The sequence below is a fragment of the Propithecus coquereli genome, unplaced genomic scaffold (assembly GCF_000956105.1).
Source record: "Propithecus coquereli isolate 6110/MARCELLA unplaced genomic scaffold, Pcoq_1.0 Scaffold295, whole genome shotgun sequence".
Lineage (NCBI taxonomy): Eukaryota > Metazoa > Chordata > Mammalia > Primates > Indriidae > Propithecus > Propithecus coquereli.
Genome location: NW_012148563.1, coordinates 3,262,968 through 3,275,096, shown reverse-complemented (window position 1 = coordinate 3,275,096; position 12,129 = coordinate 3,262,968). Strand labels below are relative to the sequence as shown.

The window sequence follows — 12,129 nt, the reverse complement described above, 5'->3', positions numbered from 1 at the left end:
AGGTAATAAAAATTCCTCTTCTCCCCACCCCATGTCTGACATACACTGAGATGTAACGGGCCTATTGATGGGGTAACAGGTTGGTAATCTAAACATTATGTATGGACTCTGGGGCTCCAAGATTAATCTTTTAAATATGAACATTTTGGAAACACTGGCATATGAGTAACCAGTCATAAACAATTCCTTTGCTGAGTCACACAGCCTGATTTTTTTGGCGTAAGAATTCCTCTTGAACATTGCCTTTTGAGGAGCAAACACAATGCACCAACATTTAGTCTCACAATTCAGCAGGGATTGGATGAGAACCTCATACTAATCAGGTAATACTCCAATCAACTTCGCTGAAAAACAATTTTGCATCTATAAATAACTTGATTTCCTGTGCTCAGCGTAAGTGGCAGTTGAGGCTGCAGGGTTTTCTGAAACTCACTAAAGAGGTTTCTGCTGTGTGATACCAGTTCAGGCTGAACAGAAACTAACTCTCAAAAAGGGAAATTTAGTCTCCATCTTTGCCCCAGTGGGGCACTCTTAATACTATTAGGAAAGACCTACCTTTCTATTTTTACTTCTTAACTGCACGGGGAAATGCACGTCTGAAACGAACCATATGACTCCAGTGCTCACCATCTAGACTGAGCTACAGCAGGGCTGGCCGCCTCATGCTGACTCCATGCCCACATTTGTCAACACTCCCACTCTCCGAGACCCGGGGACCCCGGCACAGTTGCCTACAATGAGATGGGCCTTGGGAGATGGTGTCCCCATTGTGCTCTGACGGCCCCTCCTTGGGATGGAAGTGACCGTTTGCGAGGGCTGAGCGCTGATCAGTATGTGCAAAGAGACCAGGGGTGACACAACGCTTCACAAGCGTGGGGAAGTTACGAAAGTTAAAGAAACGCACAGTTTCTCCACTGTCGTAGCTGATCCTCTCCTACGGCTCCAGGGCGGGCACGGACTTGCTTAAGAAGCTGCTCAGATCCTGCTTTGGTCTTGCTAAGTGAGGCAGAGCTCGCCAAATCGACTTCCTCCCGCGACCCAGCTCTGCTCTCGCACCGATGCAGCCTCCAGCCCCTCTTCTCCACTGCAGACCCCTGTTCCCAGGACCCAGGGACACAAGGCAGAACACAAACTAGCACAAACCAGTTTGAGACAGCCGCTACTGGTCTCTAGCTGGTATACACGATCGACAGCCCAGGGCGGCGCTGGGTGACTCCACTTCTAAGGCACCCCCAAGCCCTGCCTGGCTGTCATTCAGCACATTTCCTTTCCAACCAGACCATTAACCTCACAAACAGGGACCATGTTTTACCTCTACTCTCCATGGCCCACTCTAATAAAGTTTCTGCTACTATTTACTAAAAAAAGCTCCTACAGAGTCACAGTTTCTTACTGGAAAACCCTGGGACCAAACGTGTTTCAGAATTTGATGTAAAAACATCTAAAAAGATTTTGTAAGAGTAATAAGATGCATACACCATACATTCCAGTACAACCCAGAGTAGCAGCCCTTAATCAAATACATTAACAAGGTTGCGGAGGAACCTATCAATCTTCACACTAAGAGGGATAAAGACTAAAAATAGCCTCCCATCAGGACAGTTCTTTGCCAAAATTCTGCCACAAACTTACAAAAACAAAACAAAACACAAACCTTGCTGTTTTCAGAGCTTACTGGATTCTGGAATTGGGGGTGAGGGGCAGTGAGCCTGGGCCGGTCAAGCACCTCCTCGGCTGGATCCCGTCCAGACTCTCCTCTCACTTCTTCCTGGCAGCCTCTCCACCAAGCAGTCAACCGAGGCCCGCCCAGGAGGCACCACGCCTTTAGTCGCAGACATTGCAGCCAGTGCCTTAGCACACGCTAGGTGTTACCAGCCTTCTCCATATCCCTGCCATCGGCCTGTTCCTCCCTTCCTCACATCCAGATCTCAGTGTTTACTCTTGGCTTCTCCAAGGACTCTCAGCCAGCAGTTAGTTCCTCCTCACATCCACCCTGTTCTTGCCATCTATGGTTCGCCCAGGCTGCTCCCTGCAACACCAGCATTCCTCTGTAGCATTCTCATCCTTCCTTCTTTCAAGAACCCTTTCCTGATAGCAATTCAAGGGTCTCCCTCCAGGTTCCAGGACCCTAGGAACTAATTAGGCTAAAGGAGAGGAACCAGCTCCAGAAGCCTGGCCCACTGCCAGAACTTCAGATGAGGTCATAGAAAAAGCACAGCAAAATGGACATTAAAAAAGAAAACCCCACCACCACCTGACAAGCAAGGAACTGAATTTTCATGTGTGCATTCATCAGAATCTACTTCTGTACTTCTCTCTGGCATTTCCTAGTAAGTGCTCCCAAAGTCAGGGCAGTCTTATTCATCTTGAATCTTTCACAAACACCCGGAAGATGATTAATTTCCACCCGATGAAGGAGCGATTGTTTTGGGCTCACACTTTTATCAAGGTCTCATGAAGATCGGATAAAGTGGAAATGTGGGTGCTCTCTGTGTACTAACTCCATAAAATATTTCTTTTCCAAAGTGTCCCCTTTCACTTTTAAATACTTCCATTCACAATCAACAACTAGCTGCATGAACATGGGTAGTTACAAAGCTTCCCCACCTCTCTGTCCAATTTTAACGCCAAACTACCCCCACCTCCTTGATCCCACTACTGGGTGCCGAGCCGGGTAACCGCAAAGTCCCCCAGGTGCAGGATCCTGTCCGGAGTGGGAAGACCCTGGGAGACCAGCCAAAGTGGACGTGGGGTCCAGGGTCCTTGGGGAGGTGGTCCTAAGGTCCAGAGAAGGATAAGTGCTCCAAAGCACCCCAGCCACTGGTGTCCCTGCCCGGGGGAGAGCGTGCTGGCTCTGGGCACCAGTTCCCGGGCGCTGTACTTTGTAAAATACCAACGAAGCAGCTCGGCGTGAAATTCTAGACCGGCGCAGTTCCGGCCAGAGCCAACCAGCTGGGCAGAGCCTGTCAAGGGCCCGTCCCCGCAGCCAGAGGGGAGAGACCACGTTCCTTCTCGCCCTTGGAAGGGGCGTCTACAATAAAATGTGCCTTCCAGCGCCGAGGGGCGCCGGTCCTGGGCCACCAGCCGAGCTGCGAGCAGAGCCCGCTCCGCACCCGGTGCTGGGACGCCCAGTTGCGGGGTTCCGGCCCCGCGGCGCCCACCCCGCACCTCCTCCCGCACGGACTAAGGTGCCGGCTGCCCTCGACCTTAGAACAATCAGAAAGTCCACCAGGACCGTTCGCAGTCGGAAAGAAAGTTCCGAAGTGGGTTCCCTCTTACCAGTCTCTGGGCCTCGGGACTCAGACAGTCTATTTCCTTGTTCTGCGCGGCCGCGGGGTTGGTCATCCTGCCGGCCACGCGCCCGCCCCGCTCGCGGCGGGGACTCTCCGCACGGCCTCTGGGCGTCCGCGGGGGCACCGCTCAGCGCCGCCGCATCCCGGCGCGGGGCTCTGCCCACGAGCGCGGCGGTCCCCGCGACGGCTCCGCGCCCCGATCGCCCAGGAGCGCTCGCGCCCGACGGCCGCGGTTCTCGGGCTCGGGCGCGGCCGCAGGGGCGGGGCGCAGGTGGCCGCGGGCCCCGGGGGGTGGAGAGGAGCCCGGGGCCGCCCCTGCGCGCCCCGCCCCGCTCCGCCGCCGCCGCCAGTCGCCGCCCAGCCCCTCCGCCCCGCGCCGGAAAGCGCTGGGGCGAGAAAGTCCCGCCGGCAGCCCCGCCCGCGCCTGGTCTGCGGGAGGAGGGCGAGCTGAGAGGCCGCGGAAGGCGAGGCTCCCGGTCGGCTCGGGGACGGGGTCCGCCGGGGGAGGAGCCAGTGCGGGCGGGGCAGGGTGAGTCCCGCAAACTCGGGTCGGACCCCCCTGGGCCGCGGACTCCGCCCGCGCAGCAGCACCTGCCGCCGGTGCGGCTCACGCGTCCCCGGAGAGGGCCCGGCTTCCGGACGCCCGTCCTCGCCCGGTCGCTGCGGCCGCGGGGCTGAGAGCTCCCAGGGCCGGTGCGAGCAGTTCGGCGCCGATTCGGGTCTCGGAGCCCGGGGTCTGCCGCGTCCAGGCGTCGCCGCGCCGCGAGGGCGCACGGAAGAGCTGGTCCCCTCCCTGGGACAGGGACCCGACTCCACGCACGCGCCCCTAGTAATTTAAAGTAAAAGTCCTGCGGCAAAGCGCCGGAAGGGCCCCTGACCTCGCCGGCTGCGGGCAGAGGCGACGGGACCACTCGGGGGCAATCAGAAGGTCACCCGGTTTGCGGCCTCTCTCCTGGCCGTGCCCTGGGGACACGTTTCCCGGCCCTTCTTAGGCTACGTCCCGGCTCCAGACGGGAATCTCCGGCAGAATCGCCTGGCCTAATTCTCTGCAAAGGTGGCTCCAGAAGTCTCAGGAGACCACGAAGTCACATTGAAATTTGACAGCCCCCCAGCTCCCCATTCTCTGCCCGCGACCCAAGTCTTGGCAGCACTTTAGCGCGGCCTGTGCGCACCCAGCTGCCCGCGACGGGCTTCAGAGCTAGGGCTCTGCGGGAAGGGCTGCGGGGAGGGTGGGCAGCGGGGACACGGAAACGAAGGAAAACAGGGGATTTAAACTTAAAAGATGAACAGAGCGCCACGCTTTGATGGCGGGCATTTCACGTTCACAAAAACAACTTTCAAACAGAATGAAATGCCTTTCTTTTAATAGTTTGTTTTCTCGCTGTACCACTTTTTAAAAACATTGATATAACAATTCTATGAGCTCAATTATTTGGAGAAAATAATTTTTAACTGTTCTACATAAGCAACTATGGGAACTTACGGGATTTGTCACGGAAAGCAATTACGATTTTACTGGTAGTAACAACTTCACTGATGAGAATGCTAGCCAGTTAATCAAATAGCTTCCTCCTTTTGAGACTTGAGTTTGAATATTCTGATCCAGCTGGAAGATTCTAGAGCTAGTGACCATCCCAAACCCTGTGACATCTCCCAGAGCAGGGCACTGGGACACGCACCATTTGCATTGCCTGTCCCTGAGGCAATGCCCAGAGACACCTGCAATGACACAGGGAGCATTTTCCTAGCCTCACAGGGCCATTCGACTGCTCGTTGTCAGCATCTGAGAACACAGAGAAGGGGCTAAGAATGTGGGCTCTGGAACTAAGCCATCTGGGCCAGTTCCCGACTCTGCCACTCACTGTGGGATTTTGAGCAAGTTACTTAGCTCCTGTGTCTTGAGTCTCAACTAACACATGCCAGTGATAATGACAGTGACAACTAAAACTGCGGACCAAAGGCCCTAACACATGGACCCTGCTGGGCACAGTTAGGGTGAGCTGCCCTGCTAGCCTGGTGCACCTCATATAAACCCCGTACGGTAAAAATAAACCAGTGCCTGCCCTGCTGCCTCTCCAGCCCCTCCTTTGCCCCTCTGCCTCCAGACTGAGTGCCCTGGTGGATGTCCAGGCCTCCTCCCTAGCAGGAAGGAAGCTAGTCAACAGGCTAAGATGCTGAGAACCGGGATGAGCCCGGCAGAGAGTCTGTGGGCAGCCCAGGGAAGAGAACAAACCTCCCACCCCCCACAAAAGCAATGGGAGAGGGCCCGCTGCAGAGGATGTAGGTGCCAGGGAGGTGGACCATGCCAGGACACTCGTGGAGTAAGAAGCAACTAGCTGACCATGCTGGGTCCCAGGAACAAACTGTTGATACTAGTGATAAAATAATTGCTGATTTCTGATCCCACTAAGTAGTAGCCTGTGGTTGAAAACTGCCATCCAAACACCCTTCTAGATGGGAGGATGCTACGTTCTACTTGTGTTTCAGCCCAGCCAGTCCTGTGAGGTGGCTGATGTCAGAACCATCCCAGCCCTAGGACAAATGTCAAAGTCTATACTGTAAGTTGAGTGTTTAATACGTCTTCCTTGTCCTGGGTCCTGGGGCCCCAGGAATAAAGTGTGGAGGGTCCACAGTTGCCTTCTGTTGGTTTTGATACGAGTAATGCTCTAATGGCCCCTCCTCAAAGCCCCCTTTCGATGCAGCCCCCACCCCTGGCCTTTTCTAACTTACAGCAAGGTCAATAGCAAGGGTGGTGACTGGGTGACTGGAATCTACAAACTTGGCGCTGGGAGAGCCTGCTCAGAAGTCAGCGTATGGGGTGTGGCTACGAAAGGCGACATTTGTAGAACGGGAACCGTGGAAGTACACAAAGTTTTTATCCCAGTGCTCACAGCTCCAGAGGTGGCTTGGCAGAGCAATATAAAATCCTTCACCCTGACGAAGACAAAACAAATCACCTAAGAGTCTGAAACAATCAGACAAGAAGCCCAGGTTTCTGTCTTCAGAAAGGCTCACAGAAGAAACCCAAGGGCACCTTTGAAAGGCCTGAGGGGTCTCAGGAGGAGGGTGGATGTCCGTCTGGACCGTGCCAGCAGGGCCCAGGGCCTTCCTGTGAGGCCGATGACCAGGACTCAATTTTCTCCTTCTTTGGTAGTGACGATTCATCGACAGCCACTTCTAACAAGTAGACTCTACATTTCTGGTCCCTTACTCCAAATTTCCAGGCGGTTAATGACCCGTAAACACACAGAACTGACCTCTTGAGGTCCCTATTTAAGCCCAGAGTCTCTGCACTTAGAAAGCACTTAGGCTTTGCGACAGGTCTGTGTCAGGCCTTCTTAAAAGTTACCATTGGTTGTGGTAGGATTTTGTCTTCCTCTGTGCCCTCTCAATGAAAATTAAATGCCCAAAACCTAAAAATCTGTTCTCAGGAGAACAAGAGACTCCTCAGCAAAGAACAAAAAATAAATAAAATGGTCTAATTTTGTTCCAGGAACTTCAGAATCATAGCTAACCGGCCAACGCCAGGACGTTTCACCAGTCTGGGGCCACACCCAACCGCGGTTTGCTTTGTCTCCATGGTGTTGGTCTGTTGCTAGGTTCACTACATTCAGGGGCCACAAAGACAGATCCTTTCAGGGTGACAGCACACAGCCAGAGGCAGATGGGAGGACAGAGTGGCTCTCAGCCTCCCCATTAGTCAGATAACTAACGTTGAAATCATTTTTCTAAATCACAGCCCTCACAACTGTTTTCTATGAATATGAATCAGCAGCCATATTGATTACAGTGAATAAACATCTCTAAATTACTTGTAAAAACCACGAGCTTACATTTATTTTATTACTTTATTTGGATCCTTTTGACTAATTTCTAAAAAAATGTCATATTATAAATGTGGTTCATGAATTGATCACCCAGAATTTGCACAGCACCTTCGGTCCACAAAGTACTTTATGCACACACTGAGACTCACAAAGGTTACAGAACTTGTCCACAGACACGTGTTGGAAGGGTGAAGCCAGGTTTTCAACCCAAGTCCCCACTAAAAGTCTGCGCTCTTAGCACATTATGATGGAAAGCACCCATCACATTGCCTGACACAGAAGTGCTCCTTCCCAGCCACCGGGGGGGCTTCAAAGGGAACAGGCATTCAGCAGGTGGGCTTGGTGAATGCCCTTAGCTGTCTCCCTGGGCTTAGCCTGGACCAGTAACCCTACCTCCCACTCCAGGGGTGTTGGCAAAGCAGGGCACACACCCAGGTCGACGCCAGGAGCCTGATCTCCCAGTAAGACCAGGAGCATTGGTAGGAACATCAAACAGGGCGGCCAGACCTTGCCTGCTGTCTTCAGGAAAGCAGTATTCCACGGTCAGCTGGCTCAGGCCCAAAGTGAACTTGGCCTACAGGTCCTGTTTCCAGGGGGCAGAAGCACCCGCAGCAGGGGAGGCTGGGAAGCAACAGTGAGCGAGTCTCCAGCATCTGATACAGCTCCTGTGCCAGGCTTTACACACAACAGCACGCGTCATTCTCACAGCGACCACCCACTAACGTGATCCCCCCCCTTCCCTTGGCCCCCCAGACCAGGAGTGGGCTCCTCCGGAATGCGAGCGTGTTCTCACAGCTCCGGACTTTATAAGTGACAGGTGGGTAGATCGATGGATGAATGGATGGGTGAATGATAGAGAACTCATGAAACAGAGCACTTTGGTGGGTTAGCATTAACTCTCATTGATCTTAAGTATTTTATATTTTTGTAGCAACTGGAAATAGAAATTCTTAAAAATGACATGTTTTGAGGATTTTTTTTTTTTTTACATAACTACCTAGCACCCAGCAATTCACCACACTTCTTTTTCATCTAATTGGTTTTTGGTTTTGTTTTTTAAATCGCTTTGGATATTCTAAGGAAGGTGGCGAATTTGATGCTTGGTTGAGCTGAATTTGAGGTGGTGGCAGAGAGCCTCAGTGGAGGTGACCCGCAGGCACTTCTGCACGGGGTAGTGATTAGTGAGAGGTGATGACACAAACTGGTAGCCTGCAGATAACAGAAAGGAGCCAGAAGGAAGGAATCTTGGGATTTCTACGTTGCACGGGTGCAATGTCTAAGGAACAAGCGAGGCAGAGGAGGGGCAGTTGAGAAACGGAAACAGAGGTGGCTCCTGGAAGCCTCCGAGTGAAGAGAGCAAGGTCAAGAACGTCTTTAATTTGCAACTAGAAAAACATTGGTCATTGTATTCTATTGTGAAAATTCGACAATTAAACACTTTCAATGATTCGTGCGTATAATGAAGGGTAGACTTCAGCCTTGGGGGACGGCAGGACCAAGGGGAGATTTGTTCATTTGATCACAGGTTTTTAAGGATGGAAGAGACTCGAGAGCCCAAGGCCGGCGGCTGGAAGGAGAGTGAGAAGAGAGCGAGTTGTGGGGAGGCCGAGAACCCGCCAACTAAGGGGGCGCAGAGGGAGGGGGAAAGCGGGAGAGGGAGCTGCCAGGCACTGGCCCCGAGTACTGAGGATTTGACCTGGTTCTGAGCTAAATGGGAATATGAATAGGAGAGGGCAGATAACAAGAAGCAGCTGTCCCCGTGCAGGAACCTGGGTGGAGAACTGAGGGAGGATGAGGACCAGGAAGAGCAGAAACTGCAGGACCTGCCACCGAGCCCCACTGGGCCCAGCAAGGTGCGCTGCGCCTGAGCACAGAGCCGAGGTGGTCAGTGCCTGAGCTCCGAGCCCTGCCTTGGAGCGCCACCAAGCCCAATAATATTGCTGAGGGGTAGAATCTGATCCACGCTTAAAATAATTTCTAATGTATTTTACTCTGGAATTAAGTTCATCTCCAGAAGTGTCCAGGAATAAGTCTGCAACAATCCTAAATGTATCCGTTTTTCCAGTCCATCCCTCAGAACTGGTATCCTTAAGGCAGACCAGAGTGGTCACAGAAACATCCTCTATGCACGGTGACCAAGGAAATGGCCACGAACACATCCAATAAAGCATCTCTTAGGAAAACTAATTCTGTTTTTCATTAACATGACGCACTGCAAATATCTACCAATTATTTTCTGAATATATTGAAAACAAGACAACTAAAATCAGTATGTATTTCTTAGTCATATAGGAGCAACTCTGAGAAGTCCCTCAAGTCAACTCTAGTGCAAAGAAAAAAAATCTGTATATGTTTTCAGAATAGTCCATTTCAAATGCTCTTGACCAGAACAGATGGTGACATGGGGAAATAAGCTTTACTCTCCACAATGTGTACACAGCTAACAGAATACTCCATTGACAAATAAATCAAATATTTCAATACATACTTAGGAACAGACAATGGCAATTTCAATAAAAAAAGAAAGCAGTATTTTTTTCAGATACCCATTTATTTGGCTTTGCCTCAGTAATCCTGCCTATAGTTTAACATTCCAGAAAAGATAGACTGTCCCTACAATCAGAGTCATGAAATAAAGCTCTACCCCACTAGCTGAAAATCCAGAAACCAGCCAGGCTACAAGTGTGGCTGACAAACGTCATTCACAGAAAGGACGTGTGGGAACACAGGGCTTTACAGTCTGAATTTAAACAGTTCCTATAGCAAACAGGGAGATGTAAGGGTACCTAACATGGATTCAAAAGTTAAAAGTCAGGCACTGCAGCCAAACAGCTTGATTTACAGATTACCTGATTCAAAGACAGACAGAAACATCAGGAAAAGTGAGCAACCTTCCAACCTAAGGTATAGAAATGCCTAAAATAGCATCCCTAAAATTTTCCAAGAAAATGAGTTTCCCTGAAGGAAAATAAAGACTGAAACACACTTCAGCACGATACTACAAACATGCCCACACTCCAACACAAGGGCTTCCCCTTTACGCTGTAGCCCTGAATCGCAGTTCAAAGAAAAGCCATCAGCTGGCAGGCTGCAGGAAAGCCCCAGATTCTGAGCTGCTGCCTTAGCAGCCCTTCATAGGAACTGGATATCTTTAGAAAAGACTTTAACATGTAAAAGCCTCACCTTTGAAAAAATGAAGATTTTAGATGAACTTCAAAGGGAGTTTGAGGAACAGCAAGGAACAGCGTCGGGAGAGATGTTTGGCAGAAGAGTGGAAATTCTGGAATAACTGGAGATCAAATAGCCACTCCTGACCACGTCACCTTTATACCCTGCACCTGACTGGGGCAGCTGCCGTGCATAATGGCAGGGGCGTGGGGCCCCACCCCGCTGGCGGCTTTCCCAATGCTGCCTCTGACCAGCGGGTTTGATTTGAGTTACTCGGGTGATAGCGAAGCCCCTCCCCTCATCTCCACTTCAGTGACCGTGTCTGCGTCAAATGTGGTTTTGGACTCTGTGGGGACAACACTCTAGTATAAATAAAGAGCAGGGCTCCCCAGCTCGGCACTGCGGACACTTTGCTGTGGCTGCTGTCCTGTGCGTCACAGGACGCTTAGCAGCACTCCTGGCCTCCGCCCACTACGTGCCAGCAGCACGCTCCACCCCGCTGTGACAACCATACATGTCTCCAGACATTGCCAAACGGCCCTCGGATCTAGAGGGACTCATACCTGCATCCAAGGTACCCACCCTTCGAAGCACGTTGACTTATCAACTTACACGGATGAATCATGCCCCAGCATCCATGGCAAAATATGCACAGAAATGATGGTCAAGATGGAAATATGCCAGCACATCATCCAATACCTGTGGCCCTCTTGTTTCAAGTAAGAACTCAAAAGGTGGGTGAGAAAGTCGGCGCCGGGAACACTGAGAGATAGGGCGTGGGGGCCAGAGGGTGGGGATGGGCGGTCATGCCAAGGCCAGGAGTGTGACTGTGGGAGTCAGTTGAAAGACAGAACATTTGAAGCGAGAAGGTCAAAGAACTGAGTTTTGCTTCTCACCACCCCTGGAAGGCCGCGTCGCAGAGGAAGCGCCGGGAGAGCAAGCAGACCTGCACCCTGCACAGAGCGCGAGGCCCTGAAACCTCCAGAGCAGAGGTTCGGCAGATAATCTGAAGTCCTGCTCTGCTGCTTCCTAGTTTGTAGTTTCAATCAAATCCCATGACCTCTTCCAGCTTCCTGTGTAAAACAGGGAGAGACCCAGCTACAAGACAGGACTGCCCAGGGACTGCAGAGAACAGGGGGACCCGAGTCTGGCATGAACAGGTGCCCCTACAGAGAACCTGCAGCCTATTCTGTCTGCTGTTACTTTACCGTACACAGATGATGTCTCCTGCAAGACAAGGGGCTCTGGAATCACAGTTTACATAGAAGTTAGAGACGTGGGTAGAGACTAATGTCGCTCAATTAGCTTGGACTGGGTTTAAAGTTTTCATCAGCATTTTCGGAACATTCAGGGAGCTTCTGCTGTCTTTCGGGAAGCGGCCCCCCTTTGAACGCAGAATTTTCTTGTTGCCTTATTGCTATCCCCAAAGCCAAGCTTTCAGTGTTCTCGGTCCCTAGACAAGGATATTTGGATTGACTATGTAAAAACCTATGCATGGAGACAAAGACTGGAAGGAAACGCAGAATAAACAAGCTGCTGTGTCGAAGTGGTGGAACTGTGGGAATTTTCTTGCTTTTGGAACATCCTTAGGTATTGTTAGAATGCTCTTTTTACAATGCTCAGGGTAAGGAACTTGAACTTTATTCAGGAAGCAGTAAAGGACCCACCTAAAGTATTGGAACAGGGAGGTAAGATTTTGTTTGAACAAAGAATGTGTAAGCTATAAAAAGTTGAGGCCTGGCGCGGTGGTTCACGCCTGTAATCCTAGCTCTCTGGGAGGCTGAGGTGGGCGGATTGCTTGAGCTCAGGAGTTCGAGACCAGCCTGAGCAAGAGCGAGACC

At 51.5% G+C, this 12,129-nt stretch overlaps 1 protein-coding gene across 4 annotated transcripts in view; it reads right to left on the bottom strand.

Moving 5' to 3' along the window:
* The window catches only part of LRRFIP1 (leucine rich repeat (in FLII) interacting protein 1), a 144,955-nt gene that overhangs the window by 78,910 nt on the left and 53,916 nt on the right, over positions 1 to 12,129 (bottom strand). For 3 of the 4 annotated variants that reach the window (XM_012648843.1, XM_012648842.1, XM_012648840.1), the window contains exon 1: positions 3,280 to 3,511. The exons of the other annotated variant lie outside the window; for it this stretch is intronic. In XM_012648843.1, the coding sequence (XP_012504297.1) occupies positions 3,280 to 3,345 (66 nt within the window). In that variant the 5' untranslated portion in view covers positions 3,346 to 3,511. Of the gene's footprint in view, positions 1 to 3,279; positions 3,512 to 12,129 lie in introns of those variants that run through there. 4 annotated transcript variants of the gene reach the window in all.